Raw genomic sequence first — 22,833 nt, forward strand, 5'->3', positions numbered from 1 at the left:
AGTGCAACACTCGGCAAAGTGTCCCAAAACAGCAATTTTTATTTTTTTTTACATTCCATCATAACAAATAAATTCATACAAACATATATCACATATATATATCTCATCCATCACATATATATCTCATTCATCACATATATATCTCATCCATCACATATATATCTCATCCATCCACACATCCATCCGCACATATCACATTCATCACAATATATATCACATATATAATAATAAGTGCTCAAGTCCATCCAAATAAATCCACAAGTCCATCAAAGTCCACAAGTGCATCACAAGTATATCACAAGTCCATCACCAAGTGAACAACAAATGAAAAAAATACAATATGCACTCATCTCGGCCACTGCGACTGTGGTGACGGCCCAGCTCCATTATTCGGAGGTGCATGAGGTGAATTATTCGAACCACCGTCAGATGGAGACTGCACAAAGGAGAAAAGATTGCATGTGAGACAAGATTATTTGGATAGCTAATCTAGTAAGGTAGAGGCCATACAAGCAAAGCACAAGTGAAAGTAAAAAAATTTCATACTCACAGGAGTAGCTACAGCTGCAGGACGCGGAGGCGGAGGTGGAACCAACAGCCCAGCTAGCAGAGAGAAGCCCACACGTTGCCCAAGCCCTTGTAGGAACTCCGTAATGTCCGTCAGTGTCTGCGCCTGGGCCTGCCGCTTGGCCCGCTCGGCCTCCAGCTGAGCCGCCATCCTCTACTGCCCGGCTTCCAGCTCCTGACGTTGCCTCATTTCTTGTTCTAGCCGGGCCTGTAATATTTCACTCCAATGTTTCAGTAATGCAAAGCTAATTAAGGTGTGTAAAGATCAATGTATGACGAGTAAAACAGGAATAACCTCGAGTGCGTCGACCCGGTGCTGTGCAGCGGTCGGCCGTGTGCGAATGGCCGGGCTCTCGCTCGTCCTCCGTGCTCGGATCTGGGAGAGAGAGGGAGTAGAGGCCGTGTCGATGACGCCGTCACCAAGCCAGAACCGCCCATGCTTCTTGCCTTGCCCTGCCCTCATGACGGCCTCTACATCGAAGTCCTGGGTGCTCGGATCATGGTCTGGCCCATGGAGCGACCTCGCCACCTTAGTGTACTCACTGATGCGGGAGTGGACGCTCGGGTTCATGTATGCCTCGGGCGGGTCCTCTAGGTTGAAGGAGACGTCGGACATCGCCTTGCCTTTGTGGGCCATACACCATGCCTGGAAGTCCGAGCAAGCCTAGCCACTATGTGATGCCGACTGCGAGAAAGACAGCACGATGATTAGAAATCAAGCAGAACTGAGCATCACAATAGATAAATGAATTCGCGTACTCATGCTTGTTTGTATCCGGCGAGGTTGCGGCTGCCTTGATGGTGTAATGGACCTTGCATCTGCAAACAACGGTCCCGGGCATCCCTGTGCATCTTGAGGTACTCCTCCATGAACCACCTCTCCACCATCATCGTCCAGCACTTGGGATATGCTTGGCACCACCAAGGAATCATTTACACGTCATCAAGTATTGGACATATAAGAAGATCAAATTAAACCAACTTAATCTCAAAACGAATCAATATTGATGTTCTTCATTTACCTCAAGGTACTGCTCCCGGGTCAGCTGCATCTCTCTTGCGTCTTTCTTGGTTTTCCTCTCTCCAAGCTTCGACCCGTAGTAGGTTACGATGGCCTGGATGCGCACCTCATGATGCATGTCGGTGACGAGTTTTTTATAGGCTTTGGTAGTCACCTGCTCCACCCTGGCCTCAAATCCCTCCTCGCATCTGTAATAAGTCTGCATACAAAAGCAATGTATCCATTCATTATTTCAAGAAAAGTCCAATGAATGCGACGTATTGAGCAATGTTGTGCGAGGGAGACTTACCCAAAACTCTGCCTTCACCCGCGCTGCCTTGTTGGGGTACTCCGCATCGAGGGCGACGACGTAGTGGTCAAACGAGTAGGCCGGCTCCGTCTTCGATGCGTACGTGACAATGCCGGGGAAGTGTTGCCTGCACAGAAGACCTAGGATGCCGTTGACTAGCCGTGCGCTACCACCCGACACAACCACCCAGTTCCTGCACATGTGATGAATAAAAAATATTTTTTTTTCATCATATCATATGAACTAGTGGTGATAACATATAAAGTTACTTACTTTTGCCCTTCGGGGCGAATCACTGGGCGTTGGTGAGGAACCGGAACCTGTGGGAGGCTCGATGGACCTCGCAAGTAGACACTCGAAGAGGAGTCGGAGGAAGCGGAACCCATGCCTGCCACCTCCCCCTCCTCCTTGTCCTCGTCCGTCTGCTGAACCAGCTCCTCGTCCGACTCATCCACGGGCGCCACCTCCTCCTCCAGCTCCTCCTCACGTAGCGTGGGAGGAGATGGCCCCCTCCTGCGGCTGGCGGTCCTCCTCCTCCTCCTGTCCGATCCCTCCGCCGCCCCCTCCGCCTCCTACAGCCAGCGTGGTCTTTAGTAAATCGAGTCCACAGACCTATGACGGTCGCCCGCCATCTTTGTTCAATCACCTGCAATAAAAAAGAAAAACAAGACATAATTAGAAATAGGTGCAAAAAATGAACAAAACATAATTACAAAAAACATAGTAATACATGTATTAGAAATATATGCAAAAATGAACAAAACATAATTACAAAAAACATAGTATTACATGTATTAGAAATAATCTTCATGATTGAGATTAGCTGGATCATAGGTCTCGTCATCACTATCAACATTGTCCAACTCATCAACGCTATCCGAAGGAGGAATGTTGTCTTCATTGTCATTGCCTAAATGTAATCGCTCAAGCATTTGTATGTCCTTCAGATTTCGCACCTCATCTCCAGCGACCTCGTCATCATCCCTTTCATTGTCTACTTCCATTCCTATCTCTTCGGTTAAGTCTATGTCAAACCTCCCTTGTAGCCCCTCTTCTTGATAGAACTCTCCATCATGTGTTTGGGTTGAAGTTGTAATCTTCATCGTTTGGGACATGTAGTTTACCATGTGGCGATACCTTGTGCACAATAGACCAACCCTTAAGATGCTCGGCGTCTTTGCACACATATGACATATAATAAACCTGGACGGCCTGTTGAGCCACAATGTAGACATCTTTTCCTGGATAGACGGAATCCTGTCGAATCTCGACTAGCCCAAGCTTAGGGGTCCATCTCGTTACTCTAGGATGAAACTAGTGGCATTTGAATATGACAGGAGTAAGAGGTTTGGAACCATAGAATGATAGTTCGTAGATTTCTTCAATTCTTCCATAATAGTCGAGTCCATCAGTGCGGGCGTAACAACTCCGCTGTTTGTGGTTTTTTGATTGGGCCAACTCTTCTCGTAGCTTGCTGTGTGAAAACGATATCCATTCACATCATAACCAGTAAATGACTTGACCCTAATGGCACAGCCGTTTGCAACCTGTCTCAGGTCATCACTTATAGGCGCATCAGTTTGGGCTTTCTGTTTGAACCAACAAATGAAATCAGGGCTCTCTGGTCCCGCACCCTGTGAAAAGAAGGGTATCATTTTCTTATAGGGTAGGTTGCCTTGATCCATGCCAGGATTGACAAAGAAATTCCCTGTACCAACGAGAAACAAGGGGTTGGACGAAGAAACAAGGACATACGGCGAAATGAAACAAGTTCGTTCAGAACTTACCCAATGAATGGTTGCACCTCGACAAGGTTGGTCAACACATATAGCATGATACTGTGCCACTCTTCATTTTTCAATTGTTTAGTGGTCGATGCACTTGCGCTTCCGAGTTGCCCATGGAAAAGGTTGAGGTTCGATTCATTTTCGCCAGCATTGCAACAAGGGGGTGGATTATAAACGCTAGGAAGGTTCTCAGTGTAGTATTTCTCTGTGAAGTTCGACACCTCCTCTAGAATATATGCCTCTGCAATGGAAGCCTCAAATTTGGCTTTATTTCTACATTTTTTGCGAAGGGTCTTCAGGCATCTCTCGATTGGATAGCACCAACGGTTTTGCACGGCACCCCATCCGTGCCTCATACGGGAGGTGGACAATCAAATGCTGCATCGACAAGAAGCAGCCGGGTGGAAAGATCTTCTCCAACTTACAGAGCAACACGGGTGCCGCTTTTTCCAAGTCATCAATGACGGTCCGAGAGAGCTCCTTGGCACAAAGTTGGCAGAATAAGTAGCTCAACTCTGCCAGCACTTGCCAGACATGCTCCGGGACATAGCCTCGAACCATCGCCGGAAGAAGCCGCTCAATTCATATGTGCTAGTCATGACTCTACATCCCGTTGACTCGCAGAGTGCCTAAGTTCACTCCCCTCTTTAGATTCGCCGCATACCCATCAGGGAACATTAGCGTCTTGATCCATTCAAGTACTTCCCTCCTTTGGTCCTTTTTCAAGACAAAATCGGCCTTAGGCCTTCTCCAGGTCTTGCCACGACTAGGAGGCTGTATCTCTTAATTTGGTCTATCGCACATGTTGCCAGGTCCACTATAGCCTTAGGGTTGTCCTTAGACTTTTCAGTGCCCATGAGTGTTGCCCAAAGTGCCTCGGCGACATTCTTTTCAGTGTGCATTACATCAATGTTATGTGGCAGAAGAAGGTCATCGAAATAGGGGAGCCTCGTCATGCCCGAGATATGAGTCCACATATGTTGCTCACCATATCCCACAAAACCACCTTCTTCATTGGGCACGAGAGCATCTATCTGAGCATGAACCTCAGCACTAGTCATCATCCGCGGTGTAGGGTTTGTCACTTTGACACCTTTCTTAAAGTTCTTGATGTCTTGTCTGAATGGATGGTCAAGAGGTAGGAATTGACGATGTCTATCGAATGACGAATACTTGCCACCCTTCTGCAACCAAATGAACCTCACACCTTCCTTACATATTGGGCATGGAAACTTCCTGTGAACACACCAGGCGCAGAATATCCCATACGCCAGGAAGTCATGCAGGGAGTAGTGGTACCAAACGTGCATTTTGAAGGTTGTCTTTGTAGCTCGATCGTATGTCCATATCCCTTCATCCCAAGCACGGACCAATTCATCAAACATGGGCTCCATGAACACACCCATATTACTCACTGGATGTCTAGGAATTATCAACGACAAGAACACATTCTGTCATTAAAAGGAGACACCGGGGGGGGGGGAGATTAAGGGGGATAACAAAGATGGGCCAACCTGTGTATGGGGCAGCCATCATTCCATAAGGATTGAACCCATCTGTTGCCAGTGCGACACATACATTACGAGCCTCATCTGCTTTGTCATGATGTTTGTCATTAAAGCGGATCCAAGCTTCACCATCGGATGGATGTACCATCTTGTCAGGATTGTACCGTTTGCCATTTTTGTACCATGTCATCTGTTTCGCGGATTCCTCGGTCATGTATAGCCGTTGGATCCTCGGTAAGAACGGAAGGTACCGTAGGATTTTCATGGGGATCGTAAGTTGCCTCTTCTGGCCATCATCAGAGTCTACCTCCAGGTACCTGGAGGATTTACACTTTGGACAGAACTTTGCATGCTCATGTTCTTTCCTAAATAGGACGCACCCCTTTGGACAAGCATGTATCTGCGCATACAGCATCTTAAGTGCACGAAGGAGTTTCTGTGACTCATACATGCTCTTTGGCATAATGTGGGCCTTCGAAAGCAGGGTGCCAATCACGGCCAACATCTTATCGAAGCCTTCTCGACTCAAGTTTAACTCGGACTTCAACCCCATTAAGCGTCCAATGGCATCCAGTTGAGACACCGTTGACCAATCGTGAATGGGTTTCTGTGCCGAGTCTATCATGTCATAGAATGCTTGTGCGGCTACCTCCATCTCCTCCTTCTCACGTCCCTCATTGAACTATCCTCGGGGAAAGTCATCTAACATGTCTGCTACCCAGCTTCAGCTTCAAAAGCCTCCACCCGTGGTCTCACCACCTCCTCTCTCATACGATGGGCTTCACCATGGTGGACCCACCGGGTGTAGTCCAGCGTAAATCCATTCTTCACAAGATGTTTACCCATTTCCACCTTGTTTACCCTTCTCCTATTTCCACATTTGCTACAGGGACACAAAACTAGGCAATGTCCTTTAGCAGTCTTGCCAAATGCACTATTCAAGAAAGCATCGGTCTTGTTCATCCATTCCGTGGTGTAATCACTCTGACTTCTCCAGCCCGTGTACATCCACTAACGGTCATCCATCCTCTAACATATGTATCAACGAGTAATGTAACCATAAATTGCATCTACATGGTGTTCCTACTGTATAATAAGTGAGGATAGGTCATAATCCCACCCGTGGATGCATAGATGAGGTTAGTTTCCATGCTCTACTCCTATCCGAGATAGAATTTCGGCAACACCTCCCCACTGTTCTCCAAATACACGTCCTGCCAAAGAAGAGTGCGTATCCGGAGAACAACAGGGAGGTGATGCTGAAACACTATCTCGGACCGGAGCAGACCATGGAAATTAACCCATCTATGCATCCGCGGGTTGTCCAAAAAACATAGACAATCCAAAATAGATACGGTCATAGATATGCAAAGATCTACATACCTCCAACTGTATCTCTTTCGAACGGGAGACGTCTAACTGGGTTACGCGATCTACGACCATGATACGGAAAGAGAGGTTATACCTAGGGTGGCGGCGGAGTCAGGTTAGCAGGGCCATGGCGGGTCGGTGCAGTGGCGAGGCGATGCAGTGCAGGCAGACCGGCACGGCGACGGGAACTCCGACTCGGCTCCGACGGGCTCTTGTCTACAAAAATGGAACAAAAAACTGTCATTTAAAAAAATTCAGCAGAACCTCCCCTGCACGGTGAGGTTTCCAAAACCTACAAAAAACAATGGCATGATGGCCGACAAGCACATATGTCTCAAGAAAAGCCATGTAGTTTGGATATCAATCCATGTAGAAGAATATATCCAAGTAGTACCACTACTTCTACTACTACTTCCACTATTGCTACTACTACTACCACTAGTTCTACTACTACTACCACTACTTCTAATACTACTACTACCACAAGCACTACTACTACAACTATCACTACCACGACAACAACAAGAGAGAGGGCATACCTGACAGGCGCCGGGGCTAGGGGCGGGCGGCGTCGGGGTCGGGGTCACGGTCGCCGGAGTCGGGAACGGGGTCGGGCATGGGCGGCGTCGGGGCGGGGCGGTCCACGGTGTGGGGAAGGGAGGCGGCGCGCGGCATCGGCGGCGACCCGGTGGCTGGCGGGCGCGCGGGCGGCCTAGCGTCGCGGTGGCGCGGGCACGCGGGTAGCCGGGCGGCGCGGGCGGTGGCGGCGCGGGTGGCCTGGCGTCGCGGTGGCACGGGCATGTGGGCGCGCGGGCGGCGTGGGCAGTCGGGCGGCCGGGCGGCGCGGGCGTCGGCGGCGCCGGCGCGGGCGGGGGCGCGTGCATGTGTGCGGGGTGTGTGGGCCGGCCCAGCCGGCGGGGTTAAATCCCCCCTTTGCGGAGTGCCCCCGATCTGGCACTCGGCAAAGGTTTTTTTAATTTTTTTAACCACCTCTTTGCCGAGTGTCACCTGGCCTAGCACTCGGCAAAGAAGGTTTTTTTTTAAAAAAATTCTTTACCGAGTGTCCCAGATCTGGCACTTGGCAAAGTTTTTTTTTGGAAAATACTTTGCCGAGTGCCCCTGACACGGCGCTCGGCAAAGATTCAATTTTTTTTGAAATGTCTTTGCCGAGTGCCCACTGATTCGGCACTCGGCAAAGATAGGAATTTAAGAAATTACTACCCTGTAGTTTGGTAGTCTGGCATTTTGCTTGATTGTTAGACAAAAAAGACAGCTAGTGGCACACTCTTTAGTAAGGAAAATTGGTTAGAAAAAATCATTAGAAAAACTACGATTTTATTTACATTTTTTGTCCTCCTGTAAGCCGCTTGATATTTTCTTCCAAATTGAATGTAAATTTAGCTATTTAGCATGTTTACTATTGAAAAATTAGAATATCTTTAGTAGAATGTGGATATGGCAAGAGCCTTAGAGGAAGTTTAATTTGTTAGAACTTAAGGTTTTGTATGCCTGCCATGGGAGCGCCCAGGCTCGCTGGTGCGTCTACGGTGGTGTCGGCATCGACGCGGCCGGTGCCCAGCTCCATCGCGCACCGCACCGACCTCCAAGTCCTCACCGTCATCCTTCTAGCTCTAGGACATCAGCTTGTTGAAGACCGCGTCCCTGGACACGACGGCGCAATGAGTTGCTTGGTCATAGAAGCACAACGCCTTGGCGCCTGGCTCATAGCCGATGAAGACAACCGAAGTGCTGTGGTCGTCGAGCTTCTTCAAGTGGGGCTTTGTCGACATACGCCAAGCACCCGAAAGTGTGCAAGAAGTGGACATCTGGCCTGCTCTCATGCGAGGCCTCATACGGTGTCAATCCTGTAGACGCCCTTGGTGGGCACCCCGTTCAGCAGGAAGATTGCGGTGGCTACCGCCTCGCGCCAGAACATCGCCAGCATGTTCTGGCTCTTCAGCAGACCGTGCGCCATGGTGATGATAGTCTAGTTCTGCTGCAAGATGACGCCGTTCAGCTGCGGCTTGTACAGCGCCGTGTGCTGCCGCTCGACACCGTGCTCGGTGCAGCACTCAAGCATGTGCATAAAACCATTAAGAAAAACACTTCTCAATTTTGAACATAGAACAATACTACCATCGCCCCCATTTAGATTCCTTAAAGATCCATGTTGTAGTTTTAGATGAGTAGATCTCCACACCTACGCACGCAACCTCCACCTCAACAAATTCAATCACATGAAAGTGTGAGGATGTTGGGTCAAAACCTAAGCGAGCCTGACCAACAGAACGGATGTTATGCGGCAGTACATGCCATTTGAGCATCGCTGGATTGCAGACAACATAGCGACGTAATCGATCAGGCCCAGCACACTAGCAAAGGACGAGGCCGCTACAACAATCTGAGACTAGTACTTTTTGAAGGGGAAGGGCAAGAAGGACAAGGAGGACCATTGATCGGTGATGCTGGTGTAGTGGCGATTGCCCTTGGACCAGTTCCCATAGGACAAGCCGATTTTAGACTGTGAAAGCTTCTTACGTTGATAGGAGTCAGAGATGACGTGCTTCCAGGAGCGACAGACACACTTGTAGCAGGACAAGTACTGGGAGGGGAGGTAGCGGAAGTTGTTAGCAAGCACATCGTTTGAAAGGCTATCAACTGCGTTCCTCATGTTGGGGGCCTCCTTCATCTGGAAGGACACCACCAGCCAAAGAGATGAGGCTGTCCTACCATGGAATTGCATCAATAAACATTAGTAAGGAGATGAGTTTCGAGGAGAAGGGACAACGATGCAAGTAAGGCCTTATTACACTTGCCTTTGGATCTAGCGGCAGTGAGCATGAGTGGCAACGTCGGTGATAGCAGTAGCTCATTCGTCAGTGGATCTGTGTAGGCAATCTGGCGATGTGCACCGGCGCAGAGCAAGAGTTGAGTAGTGCTGATGAGCAGGAGCGGCGATGACAAACAACATCAATGAGGAAAAGAAAAGCTATGTGTGTGTGGGTGAGGGAGGGTGGCGGCAGAGTGGAGGGGTGCGGGGGGGGGGGGGGGTTAGGGGGGATGTTGGAGTCAGGGTTGCTTGCTCTCTGCGTAACTTTTACGGCATGCAAGAATCAAACTTTAATCAGTTTTGCGTGGGTGGGTTCAAATGCGGGACTTGAAATTTTACAACTAAGCGGCGGTGAATGCACAGTACCATCATCGGTGGCTAGGTCCTATTACCACCCGGAGACCTCTATATGATATGGTGATGAACACTAAGGCACACAATCTTAACTTTGGCATTGAAACAAAGCGAAACTACGCACTTAGAAAACTAAGAAAAGCATAGTTTCATTACTCAGATTGAAAGGAAGCCAACTTGAGTTCGATGGTGAATAATAAGGCACACAAATTTACATTGAAACAAAGCCAAAATGCGCACTTAGAAAACATAAGGAAAGCACAATACCAGTACTCTCAGATTGAAAGGAATCCAACATGAGTTCCATACATTCATACCGAATAAGTAGGTAGACACTACCAAGTTAACAAGCATGCCGAATGCTAAAATGCAAATACTAATTATGCCAACACTATGCAAAAGTTAAAAGGCCATCATATGTACATCATTGGTTGCATAATTAATCAAGATCCTAGTCGACCTCCATGGGATCGTTGTGAAACTCTAAGATCCCGCAGATCGTTTTCGGCCTCCACAGGATCGTTGTCAATCTCCATGTCATCCCGAGCCTTGACCACTACAACCCTATCCACATCCATTGGTACACTTTCATTTAGCTCATTGACTTTGTTCACAAAGCACTGATTCGATGAACCAATACTGAGGACAATAAGGCTCACAAGCTGCACTCCATAGATATACAAGGCCACAAACTCTAGAACGAGAAGATGTATTTTTATCTACAGATCCAACAAAATTACTGTAGCTAGGTTGGAGGTGAAGGAGTAGATCCAGTGCAGTTACCTTATATTCAGATGGAGCAGAGTAGGGACGGCGTGATGAAGATTTGTGCGCCAGCGAGGTTGGAGGTGAAGGAGCAGTGAGCACGCTAGAGGCTACCTTTCATCCAACGCTAGCAGGGTGAAGCAGAGCAAGGGAGCAGAGTGGGGAATGGATGGGAGGAAGGTGTGGTAGGACTGTAGGAGAGTGTATATACAGTTCAATAAATTGGTTGCCCCTGTACCAGGGCCTAGTGTCCAGGGAAGTAGGATGCCTCGAACACATCAATTGATACTTGGATCTACTATCATTAATAGTTCAATAAATTGAACACCTGGTTAATCACCTTGCATTTAGTTCAACAATAGTTGTACAAAAGTGTTAGATTTCAGTCCGACTCATCAATTGATACTTGGATCTACTATCATTTACGGTTCAATAAATTGAACACCTGGTTAATGACCTTGGATTTAGTTCAACAATAGTTGTATAAAAGTGACAGATTTCAGTCGGATACAAGAATTGATACTTGAATCTACTGTGATGAATTAAGCAACTTGCCAATGAACATACCAAGAACTAAGGTAAGCACAAAATAGGTGAAACAAGAACAGAAACCACATTTCTTTTTCAAAGGTACAAAATCTTCCATCTTCTTCGTTGGAACCCTAGCCATTTCTTCAATCTGTGGCATAATCTCTTCCTCCTCTTGTAGATGTTCTTCATTTGTTGTAACATTGGCCTTTGCCTTTAGCTCTGAAATCTTGTTACGTAAATCCAAAATCAAAGTCCTTAGAAATTTTTCATATGGGGGATCGTGCCACTTAGAGAACCCGCAATCTAAGTTGGGCTACGAAAAAACCAAATTCCATAAGTACAGCGGGATTTCAGCATTTGCATTGTGAAAATAGAATGAACAAGAAAGAAATCGATTTACATTATTTGCCCTGCAGCATCTGTGGTACCGACGTCCTGGGTTTCCATCACTCCATGAAATCCACCGAGGTGTCTTCAAGCCGTAGCGACACAAAAGTGGTGGCTAGTATGCGTAGGGGTGGTTCTCAACACGGCATGGGATGGGCAGCCCCCTCCTGTTGTAGCCTCCTCCCCTGGAAGCCAGTGTTCTTCTTGCGATGGTGCCCTGGGATGGTGCCGAACACTGGGAGGAGTTGGAGCTAGATGTACCCATGGAGCAGCCAGGGTTGAAAGTGTTGCACACTCTGAGTGAAGAGGTCGGCCTAGGTCTTTTGTCTATGCTTTTGCCTCCCGCCAAGGCGCCAAAATGTCCTTGAAAACCCTCACACTCCCTCCAAGATGAAATGCTGTGTCACTGGCGGTTCAGGGTACTATCCGCCTATAGAAGAAGGCCTATTTTGGATCCTCTGTGCTTACATAGAGGTGTACACGTGAACCACAATCAAGACCAACAGATTCAATTAACAGTTCAACCGAAGTAATAGTTCAACGATTATGTAGTACTCATACATACTAATCCAGAGGTTTCATCAGTACATATAAACTTCATTAACAAAAAAGTTTCACAAATTCTAAGACTTAATGTCAGATGGGTTGGCAGTTGCTAAGATACTCAATTGGTTGATGCGGTCCCGAAAGCCAGAGGTAGTGAACCGTAGCAAAGATGATAGCATCTCCGTCTGTGGACACATTATATCTGTAAAGTATGTCCACTTCGTGTCTAGTGCTGCAAAGCACAAAAATCTCTCCATCAACAGGGTCTCTAACGATTCTTATAAAATTTTGTGGTCTGAGAAGGTGACGAATAGCGGCTTCAACAATCAATAGTCGGTCCGGGTGAATGCTCTATCCCCAAGTAGCAAACAACATCATTTGGGTCCTGGTGCCACCCCTAGCCGCTAAAACGCAAGGTTGCTCACATTGAAATGGATTCTTTCGAAGTAAGACATCTGTTGCAATGACGAAATTCCTAATATGAACAAAACTGAGACCAAAACCAAAACCAATTGGAACCAAATGCAAACAGGGGTGACCAAATCCATCTAACCTTCATGGGGTGTTATCCACGATGACAATGCAAGGTGCTTGAGGCGACGGGTCAAAATGAAGATGAAGCAACGGGTGGGCAGAATGAAGATGAAGCAACAACGGGTGGGGAGAACTAATGGATTCATATTGAGGTTTTTTTAGTTGTTCGAACCACTGCCAAGGCTCCAACAGGACCCGAGGGGAGTTGGGAATGGGCTGGGCACATCTAGGTTTGTTGCCAAACGGACGGTGTAGATTGATCGGTAGCGAGAATGGACGGCATGGGATAAGTTAAACAGTGTCCGTATTAAGCCGACCATTGCCACGCTAATCCAATACTATAATGCGGCGATTGTCAGCGGTTAAACTGCTTTTAGATTTTCCTAGAAACAACGGCAACCATACGTGACAGTTTTTTTTGTTTTCGTTCACAAATATATAGAAAAATTAAAAAACATTCGTAGAGAGATCAAATCCGTGCACTGGCATTTTGGAAGTAGTGTTGGAAAGAACTTGCTTTGCATTTAATATAAAAAAAATTGGCACTAAAGAGATCAAATCTGTGCGAATAGATTTTTTTTCATTGATTGATTATATATATCTAACATATAGATACAATTTGGACGAGTATATGATTGTACTCGTCTGGAAGCAAGATAACTTACCAAAACTATTGAAACTACTTATACTAACTATAAACAACTTAATCTAAATATATGATCCTCTCGCAGAGAGGATCGTGCTCGCCTCGCTCTCTTGGGAGGAGGCGAGGTGAAGTCAGAGTCGGAGTCGGAGTCGTCGTCTTTGGCGTTGGCGTCAGCGTCATCGTTGTCCTCCTCCTCTGGGCCCTCGTTCTCGGAGCTTCACGGAGGACTATAATCAGCCATCACATCGTTGGAGGAGACGTTCTCCTCGGAGGAGTGGTGGGAAGGCAATTCGTCCTTGCTGAACGATAGGCTACTTGGAAACTTGACGGGGTTGTCCGACATTTTATTTGTAGATTGGAAGAGAAGAGAATGATAGATGAAGAAGATGGGTCGTGTCAGAGGGCACCGGGCTTGAAGTATATGTAGAGCAGTGGGTACGTGTCTCTTAGGCTTCAGGCAGCGAAAGTAATGGTGATTTGACGGCCTTGGAAGTTGAGGCAATTCAACACTCATGCTAAATTTACGGCCGGTTGACCAAACGCTACTTTACGGCTGGCGGGCAAAATGCGTATCCTAGTCGGCCTGGCTTTTTATGCGACGGAGGAAATCCAACCCCAATACCACTGCCGCATCTATCGTTAACCTGTTGGTGGTAGAAGTCTGAACTGCCGGTTTTAGTACTAGGAGGCCTTGCTATCGTTCCAATAGACGATGCAAGTACCACACCGTCGCTTCTGTCGCTACGATAGTGAAATTGACGACAGTGATAAATCAATCTATAGTAATGACAGGCTGAAACCCTCTACATCAGCTAGCCACAATCAAGGCTGGCGCCGATGCACGCTGCCGCACCACCGCCTACCGCGCACAGGCCTCCGCGTCCGTGTCCGCCATGACCAGGCCGCACGTGGTCGCAGCGCCCAGACCGACGTCCCGCTTGACCGGCACTGCATCGATGCCCCCTGCCATGCCGCCGGCCCGCCCCACCTAGGCGTCTACGTGTCCACCGCGCCCAACCCGGTCCTGGTGAGCCGAGATTCGCCTCTCCGTGCCCTCTAGCCATGGCCGCCGGAGAAGTGTAGTGTAGAGGTGGACAGGGTGGGGGGGGGGGGGTGCTGCCGCCGAGAGCCGGCCACGCTAGTTCTGGCCACAGGAACACTGGATCCGGCGAAGGAGGCGTTGTGGGATGCTGGGAGCGAGCTGCTGCTGCTGTCGCGACATGGTCGCCATCCGTAGAGAGGAGGGAAAAAAGAAAGGTAGGGAAGGCCTCGCCGCCGCCATCCTTGCAACTGCACAACTTCTGGCATCATGCTCCGGCGGCGGCGAGGACAATTGGCCGGGGAGGACAGCCTCCGGTGGCAGGGAGGGGACGAGCAGCCTGAGCCGCCCTGGAGAGCGACGTGGGTGCGGGGTCCAAACTGGCAACATGAGTTCGCCTCGGTGATTTTGGCACGCATCTTTGCATCTTGCGCATGCCGCCGGTGGATCCCGAGACGACGAGTATGCCTAGGAGCACGAGCCGTCATCGTCGCCTCGTGAGACGACGACCTCCATTCGATTCCTGTTCACGAGGGTGCTTTTTGCAAATGTACAAAACTCAAAAGCCAGGCCTGTTGTACGTGCCCTCAAAACTCAAAAGCCAGGCGTTGCAGCGCAACCCGTCCACCGTACCTGACTACCTGAGCCCGTCCAATAGTGATCCGTTGAACCTGCAGCGGCAACTCACAAAAGCCTGTTACCGGTACTAGAATCCAGTCAGGACCCTCGTACAGTCGTACCCCAGTCGCAAGCACAAGGCTAGCAAGCCAGCCAGCCTTTCGCCGCGGCCAACTCACCGTGACACACACATCTCGACAGCCTGCGATCCACCAAGTACCGTGTTGGACGGCGGATCTCGCTCGTCTGCGCTGTCCGCGCATCCACCGTTTTCCTTTTCCGCCCCCACGGCTCCCACCCTGCACGATCCCAGTCCAGTCCCTGCTCTTGTCGGAAACAGCGGCCTCCCAGAAAGCCCCAACAACCCCCGCGGCGCAAAACCCTAGCAGAGGCGGCGCGGGACAGTGCTTGGGTTCCGGTGATGGAGGAAGAAAGACGCGGCGCCAGTGGCAGCGAGGTACCGGTGGTGCAGCTGGAGGAGGCGGTGGAGCTGTTGGTGGAGCACCTCGTGGTGCCGGTGCTGCCGCTCGGGCAGGTGGACCGGGAGGAGGCCCTGTCGCCGGAGACTCAGGAAGCCGTGGCACGTCAGGTGAGCAAGCTTGTTCTTGACCCATATATTGCTCCTTTTCGCGGTGGGGTTTCCTGGAGGGGAGGGTCGATTGAGGTTGAGGAACGGAGGACGGAGCATGGATTTGGGTCGCGCGAACACCTCGTGGTCGCTACGTGCTTACGGTGGATTTGGGTCGCAAGAGTCATCCGTCCGCAAAGCAGAAGCAAAGCTCAGCACTCCAGATCTCCCGATCCGGCCACGGGCGACCTCAATCGAACTTGGCGGCGGCGCTCCAACTCCAAGGGCCACGGCTAAGGAGGCCAGGCGGTCACGAGGCAGCGCCACACTGGGCAGGCTCGGGCTCGGGAGCTTGGCAGCCGCTGTTCGCCCTTTGGCGGATCGGCCCCTCGTGGCCTGGCCGTGCCAGCGGCTCACCCTCGGGCCTCGATCCGGCACGTCGGTTCCATCTTCACTCTCCGGCTCTCCACGTCTCTTGCGTCCCCTGCCTGTGCGAGGCCGATGATGACACCGGGTCCGCGGCGACGGCATGTGCGAGGAGGCTGAGGTACTCGAGAGTGCGTGTAGTGTGGAGCATGTAGCGGTAGCGGCACTCAGGGTCAAGGGTAACGATGTGGCAGTGTCCATGGGGTCTGCCTGGTTGCCGGGATGCCGCCAGAGCACAGCGGGTTCTGAGGGTCGAGGATGGGGAAGCCGGATCTGGAGTAGGCAGGCCGGACAAGGAACTGCATTCCTTATATCCAACAAAAATAACAGTTCCCATGGTTGTAAAATTCATTTGTTTTTCCTTGGGTTTTCTTGTGCACATCAAATTACAGATGTATTGTATTTTCAGGTGCATAAAATTTCAAAGCACCCAAACAGGGCCTTGAGCTCTTAACGTTGGTCACACACTTTTTTTTCTTCTTTCTCCTTTTTTTTTTTCCAATTGCCGATCGAGCTGCGGCTTTCCTCACGGCTGCATCATATCATATCGAGCTTATTGCGGCTTATTTGTTTCGTGCTTGGGGCTTCGCTTTTGTTTTTTCAATAACTCGTCGGCGATTGTTTTTGTGGTTGCGCAGGTCCATGCGACGGTTCTCTTGTACAACTACTACCACCGGAAGCAGTTCCCGCAGCTCCAGTTTGCGAGCCCCGACCGGTTCTCCATGTCCGCTTCCCTCACCGTCAGCAACAAGAATCTACTCATGTACCTGAACGTCGTAGTAGGGGCGGCGGGGCTCTCGGTTACTGACAAGGCAATCATCGACGCCTGCGACATTGCTGAGGCGCTCGACCCCACCAAGGACTCCCCCGAGATGATCATGTGGCCGATCTCCAAGGTCGCTGTTCTGCTTCTCAATCGAACAAAGAAAGCATGCTTGGTCGAGCATGGATCCAAAACCAAGGGAGTCTGGTCGATATTTGAGAAAGATATCAGCAGTGACATATCGGTGCAGGGGTCGAGTATTAAATCTACGGCACTTCCTTCTGAACCATACATGCTTCAGCGGATTGCATATTCAGAGGTGGAGCGCAAAACAGGTTTGTGCTAACACACTTCTACGGTTTTCTGCTTCAACTTAATTACAGTGCATTGTATGTGTGCACCCTTATTCCTTTTCTAATAATTAGAGCAATTGGATGTAGCATATTATTGTGGCTACTGGCTACACGTCCATGTCAGTAATTTGTAGTAGAATTGTAGTTCATCACCCACAAGCACATGGGCAAAAAATATGGTCACTTTGTGGAGTTAGGCGAGCTGGTGTGGTTTGGCTCCTCGCATTTAATTTGATTCTATACAAGTTGTTTGCTACTGAAACATTATTTAATATGGTCTTGCATCCACTGGCACATTAGGGGCACGATTGGTTGCATGTACTGCTCGCCAGATGCAATATACACGTGATTGGTTTCCTAGTCTAGGGTGTCGCGGCTTGCTCCGTGCAAAAGGCGCCCCCTGGCCTGGCTCGCCCCATGAGGAAAAAATCCATGTTTTGATGGCCGCACGCACGGGCGAGCGCGCGGGAGAGCGTTTCCTTAAAGATTGGTTGCATTTTCAGTGCATTTATTTTCGCTCTAGGCCATGGATGCCTAGAGCGAGCCAAGCTTGGCCGAGAAGCAAACCAATCGTGTCCTAGAGTAACTTAACTAGATTATGTACATGAGCTGATAGCAATCAATTTTCTTTTCGAAATTACACCTGATTGTGTGCTCGATACACAAGTTTCTTGGGAAGCAGAATTATTGTGTGCTTGATTTTTATTTATTTTGCAAAGTATATGCTTGTGCTCCTATCTTTTGTATGTCTTAACATGTATGTCTCACACACTTTTGTTTTAATAGGTATGAAGCGTACACATTTGTGTTTTATCGAAGAACATCGGGTGTACTCACTGAGTAATAAAGGGACAACTACCATGTTGTTCCTTATGCACTATGATCAGACAGTCGATAGCAAGCTTAAAGAAATGCCTTTAGATGCTGTGATCCAAAGGTTTGCTTTCCACTATGCCTACTTTGTACCATTGCATGTTGTAGACCTAGTCAAATAAGTACATTATGTCAGGAAAGTGGCTAGATTTGCCCCCAATTTCTTACATTAATATCTAAGATTAATGTCTTTTGAGGCAGCAAATCAGGAAAGCAGATAGATTGGGACCCAATTTAGTGGAATCCTAGGCGCACCATTAGCAGGTGTTAATATAGATGCTTAGCAAGAGTGATTGGGAGAGAATGATGGGGTGATTGGGCTATGTCATGGGCCTATTGATAAGGATGGCTTGCTTAGGGATCCAGTAAGCCTCTCTATATAAGGAGAGAAGATGTACCAATCTTATCAAGCAAGAATTAGAAGGAAAAGGCCTTCTCTCTTGCTCGGCCGTGTGCAAGGCCCCTGGCCGGCCCCCTCTCTCCCTCGCAACCATAATAGCCACCATAACATCTCGTATCGGTGGTGCCAGGTTCGGATGAGCCACCGTCGGATCCTGTAGCCAAGTCGCTGACCGTCCTCTCCCTACAGGTGGCGTCTCTCTGGGCATGTCTGGAGGCCATGGAATCCCGACGATCGGCAACCACCACTACCACCATAACCGGTGCCCAGTAGATCCAAGCCGAGCGAGAGATTTTACAGCAGATCGAGCAGCCGACGAACATCATGAAAGAGCCAGCGGGGAAGATGCTTAGCAGTCAGGTGTTAGCGGTAGTGCGGCTGCAGGTTGCTGCACGTGGCTCCTAGAGCATGGGCAGGTGCGAGAGATGCACGATCTGTAGCTGATTCATACCCACACACATTCGTGGCTCCTCCAAGTTGCGCACCAGTGCACAGAGGACCTCGATCTCGTTAGCTGCGTCGGGGATCTTGGGCATGTGTTTCCTCCCATAGGCGGCGGAAATGCTATTTTCCAAGAGGGCATTGAACTGAGAGTCTGCAATGATGAGGTTTGGGGAGGCGCACCCCTCCTCGTCGTTCTCCATCAGAAGCCCTCATCTCTTCCCTATGTGGCGCAGACCAATAGCCATCTAGCCGGGAGAAGGCTTGGGGTCAGAGGTATGCACGCACCGCCACTGGCCACCACGAGGGCACCTGCTGGTCGCTGACTCCCAAGTCTCGACACCCACACCAGACTGCGCCATGGGATCTAGGTGGCTGTACATCACTTGCAGCTCCGATGTGTGGATGATGTCCACCTTATATTCTGGAGGCAGCAAGTTAGGTTGCACTCGAGGACGAGCTACTTGTGTCTAGGAGGGGTGTAATGTTAGAGGCAGCAAATCAGAAAAGTGACTAGATTGGTGCCCAATTGAGGGGAATCCTAGGTGCACCATTAACAGGTACTAATATAGAAGTTTAGCAGTAGTGATTGGGTGAGAATTAAGGGGTGATTAGGCTATGTCATTGGCCTGTCGGTAAGCATCGCTTTGTTAGGGGTCAAGTAAGCCCCTCTATATAAGAAGAGGAGATGTATCAATCTAATGAAGCAAGAATTATAGAAGGAAAAAGCCTTCTCTCTTGCTCAGTCGTGGGCAAGACCCCTGGGCTGCCCCCTCCCTCCCTCGCAACCATAACAGCCACCATATAACAGATATCAGCAATGGTTACTTTTCTAAATCTCTCTCCAACCATTTCAAGATACATTGTTTCATGTGTATGGATATAATGCTTGTTGATTGTCCCTCCTAAATGAGTTGCTTTGCTTAGTGTTAATACACAAATTTTCAATCGTATTAATTTATAAAAGTTATCCCTATTGTATTCATTCCTTTCATCTGACAGGATGAGTGGTCCAATATTTGAAAGTGGTTCGTACCCAAGAACGACATCTGTTGTTGATTGCTATCATTTACTACCATATAAGGAGGTCTTCTTAAACATCCTGAACAGGTATACATAAAGATTTATTTCAGCTGATTATGCATGAAACCATTATCAAAATGGTTCTTCTTACAACTCTTTTAGGTTAATGATTAAACATTACTGTTGACATGTTGCAGGGACTGGCCTTTGGGTTCTTCGCTGAGCACGCCAAAGGAACAAGAAGTAAACAGTAATAGCAAGTCTAAAATGAAAAAAATAACCACAGACGTTTCAACTCCAAAGAAAAATAAGAAGGTAGTAAAAGCAGTTGGTGATAGTGGCACCAACAACTGCAGCACGAGGAAAAACATAAAAGACAGCAACACCAACTGCAAAAGAAAATTTGAAGCCTTCAAGACTAAAGTTGCTACCTACGCAGAGCATGGGGATTGTCAGAGCCCGACAGAAGACCTACAAGCCAGTGAGTCTATCGATGTTATAGTACTTCACTACTTCGATTCTACTGATCCATTGTTGTTTCTCCTCATCATTATGATAAAGTCACTTAATTTCAGGTGTCCAAATGGACAAGAACAGAGCAGAGAACAACTCTAAAAGTCGAAATGTGCCTCAAGATATCATTCCGGTGAAGAACTCTATATGAGCTTGAGAAAAAGATGCATTGAAATCAGGCGTGATGTTTCTAGTTCAATAATAATTAATATATGCAAGTTTATGTGTTAAACTTCAACTTAAAGAATTCCTTTTTTAAAAAATACTTCAGCTTAAATAATTAATTATCTTTCAGACACCAGATGTTGATCATGTAATTAACGACCATGCCTTGACAAACCAAAAGGAGAAAGTCAGTGAAAAGTCTGGTAAGGACAATCCTATCCCAGAAAAAAGAAATTTCTTTTCCCTATTATTGATTACTTCCATATTGTTGCTCCCAAATCTTAATCTGTATACTTCAATTTGCATTTCAGGTGGCATCATAGGTAACATGAATGCTCAGAGGTATGCGACACTACAATTACTTCAGAAGATGCGAGATGATACAGTATGTTACTTATTGCAACTCATTTCTGAAGTTACAGTGGTGCTTGTTGATCTTAATTCTTCTTTTCCTTGATAAGCTATTGTGTACTCATCTTAGTCTATCTACGTTTCAGCTTCGTGAGCATTTTGTGCTTGGAGATCGAAGTGCTGAGTACGAAATGGACATTCAAACAATCTTGACAGGTATTTTACCTTTTCACAACTAAATGTATATAAAATGGACAATAATAGTGTGAAATCAAATGATCATGTGACAAACAACTTCTCTTTCCATTCCACGATGTTACTAAACATAGCACGAGGGCATTGTACACTTAGGCTTAGAATAGTCTCGAATGATGGAGTTGAGCGTCACCATCCCATCCAAACAAGGCTGCAGAATATAAGTGCATGAACATTATTGAGCCTCCCAAGGACAACTGGCAAGATTACTTCAATTTCCCTACAATAACTGTAGACCTATATATATCAACATATCTTTTCAACTGTATGATTGTCGCTAATCAACCTCAATCTTTCACCTTCAAGTTATATCAAACCAATGCATATCATTTTCAAACCATCTGCAGAAACGGGGATGACACCTAAAGTAACGTCAATTCTAAAGAAATATGAGAATAGTTGGAAGATGATGGAAGTTGCCAATCCAATTAGCTCTGGAGAAGGATGCCAAACCATGAACATAAAGGGGAAGAAACTGAAAGAAGCCATACTTGTACGCAACAAATGCCAGGCAAGAAACATCATATGATGTAAATTATTATCATGACTGCCTCTACAATTCTCTGTCTGACAGTAATCATTGCAGGAACTGGATGACATATGCCGTGATAGCAACTGGATTTTTCCAAGATACAGAGTACTTCCTTCAGATACTGGTGGTATGTGGTTGATAATCACTGATTTTTCAAGTTCCTGCATGCCGTAGCATGGAGTACTTGGACCATATTGGCATCAGAATAATGCAGTTAAATTCAGGCTTCACAGTCTTGCACTGTAAAACTGACACACATATGGCGGGTGACATTTATCATATAAAGCTACCTTTAAACTTGGACTCCGATAGGTGCTTACATAAGTTGATCTTATACCATACTATATGCATGATCTTAGAACATATACATCCTAATCCAAGGTTTTCATTTTCGGAAATTAAAATTTATCGGGGGTCATAGATAAAGAGGGTAAACAGGATATCGGAAATATCGGACTAAATTCAAATAAAATTTAATTTGAATTTAAGTAAATTTAAATAAATTTAAACAAAATTTGTACGAAAAAGATAGATATTTCCTTATGGGCACCTACGGATAAAGAGTATATATCGGAAATATCAGGAGATTTCGGCCGATATTGGAAACCATGTCCTAATCACAAATTGGATTAGTCAAATGTCCACTGGTAAATATAATCAGAATCTCTTTTTGCTCCAGCTCGGCTGGTTGGGCAAACTTTCTCATAGCTTTTAATTCCTACATGTTCGATCTTTTACAATTTGTACTCCTATATTGGCAGATATGTACCAGGCCAGTGTCCACCTTACGGGCCTAGATTTCAACTTGAGTGCAGATGGTGACATGAAGATCACGCCTCACGAGGCACGGGACTCAGCGGCATCCAACATGCTGTCTCGGCTTCAACAGAAGGCAAGGGAAGACTAGGAGAGCAGCATGTCTCCACACACAACCCCTGATGTTGCATCCCTGCTGATACAAATCATCCTGATCATTTGACAAGAACACTGTGTGGGTGTCCATGGGCATGTCCATGTGTGGATTTCATCGTTATTTGTGACTTGTACTACAACGTGGTGGGTTCTTACTCGCTACTTGCTGTTGTTGTCTCTAGCGCCATTGTATGGCATGCGGGCAGGCTTCTGGTTGTGGTCGCAAGTCTTGTTTGTAACGTAGCCTCAGTACATGATTGTCTTGTTCTAGTTTATTTTGGTGCTTCTGCATTTCTTTTCATGTTTTTCTCTGTGCTTTATCATTAGTGCTTTGGTAAGTGTTGGCTTACCAATGCATTGTGATTGCTTTCTCATAAAATAAGTGCACAAGCACGGTCGTGAAAAAAACATGCCATCCACAGAAAGTCAAGCAAGAGTGCAGTGCCGCTAAAATCATTTTTCTTC

General features: G+C 47.5%; 2 protein-coding genes across 2 annotated transcripts; one reads left to right on the forward strand and one right to left on the reverse strand.

Annotated features, from left to right (window-relative positions):
• Positions 1 to 7,098: 7,098 nt before the first annotated feature.
• On the reverse strand, positions 7,099 to 8,518 carry LOC136503500 (predicted GPI-anchored protein 58). The gene is made up of 2 exons (XM_066498562.1): positions 8,399 to 8,518; positions 7,099 to 7,494 (listed from the first exon to the last, which is right to left on the reverse strand). The coding sequence occupies exons 1-2, from the start codon at positions 8,516 to 8,518 to the stop codon at positions 7,099 to 7,101; spliced, it is 516 nt and encodes a 171-aa protein (XP_066354659.1).
• Positions 8,519 to 15,214: 6,696 nt separating this feature from the next.
• Positions 15,215 to 22,363, forward strand: LOC136502779 (uncharacterized). Its single transcript, XM_066498026.1, has 12 exons — positions 15,215 to 15,382; positions 16,426 to 16,885; positions 17,690 to 17,840; positions 19,620 to 19,727; positions 19,838 to 20,121; positions 20,216 to 20,286; positions 20,449 to 20,521; positions 20,630 to 20,703; positions 20,816 to 20,885; positions 21,272 to 21,435; positions 21,511 to 21,583; positions 22,197 to 22,363. The coding sequence occupies exons 1-12, from the start codon at positions 15,215 to 15,217 to the stop codon at positions 22,361 to 22,363; spliced, it is 1,863 nt and encodes a 620-aa protein (XP_066354123.1).
• Positions 22,364 to 22,833: the final 470 nt, after the last annotated feature.

This window comes from Miscanthus floridulus, chromosome 14, assembly GCF_019320115.1.
Source record: "Miscanthus floridulus cultivar M001 chromosome 14, ASM1932011v1, whole genome shotgun sequence".
NCBI classification, from domain to species: domain Eukaryota; kingdom Viridiplantae; phylum Streptophyta; class Magnoliopsida; order Poales; family Poaceae; genus Miscanthus; species Miscanthus floridulus.

What these genes read in the sequence shown, in the direction of transcription:
- LOC136503500 (XM_066498562.1), bottom strand. Translation starts at nt 8,518, where the DNA reads ATGGCGCACGGTCTGCTGAAGAGCCAGAACATGCTGGCGATGTTCTGG. An exon ending in GCGTCTACAGGATTGACACC is followed by an intron (nt 7,495 to 8,398) that starts GTATGAGGCCTC and finishes GCCGAGTGCCAG; the next exon opens with ATCGGGGGCACTCCGCAAAG.
- LOC136502779 (XM_066498026.1), top strand. Translation starts at nt 15,215, where the DNA reads ATGGAGGAAGAAAGACGCGGCGCCAGTGGCAGCGAGGTACCGGTGGTG. An exon ending in AGAAGATGCGAGATGATACA is followed by an intron (nt 20,704 to 20,815) that starts GTATGTTACTTA and finishes TCTACGTTTCAG; the next exon opens with CTTCGTGAGCATTTTGTGCT. An exon ending in CATTCAAACAATCTTGACAG is followed by an intron (nt 20,886 to 21,271) that starts GTATTTTACCTT and finishes AACCATCTGCAG; the next exon opens with AAACGGGGATGACACCTAAA.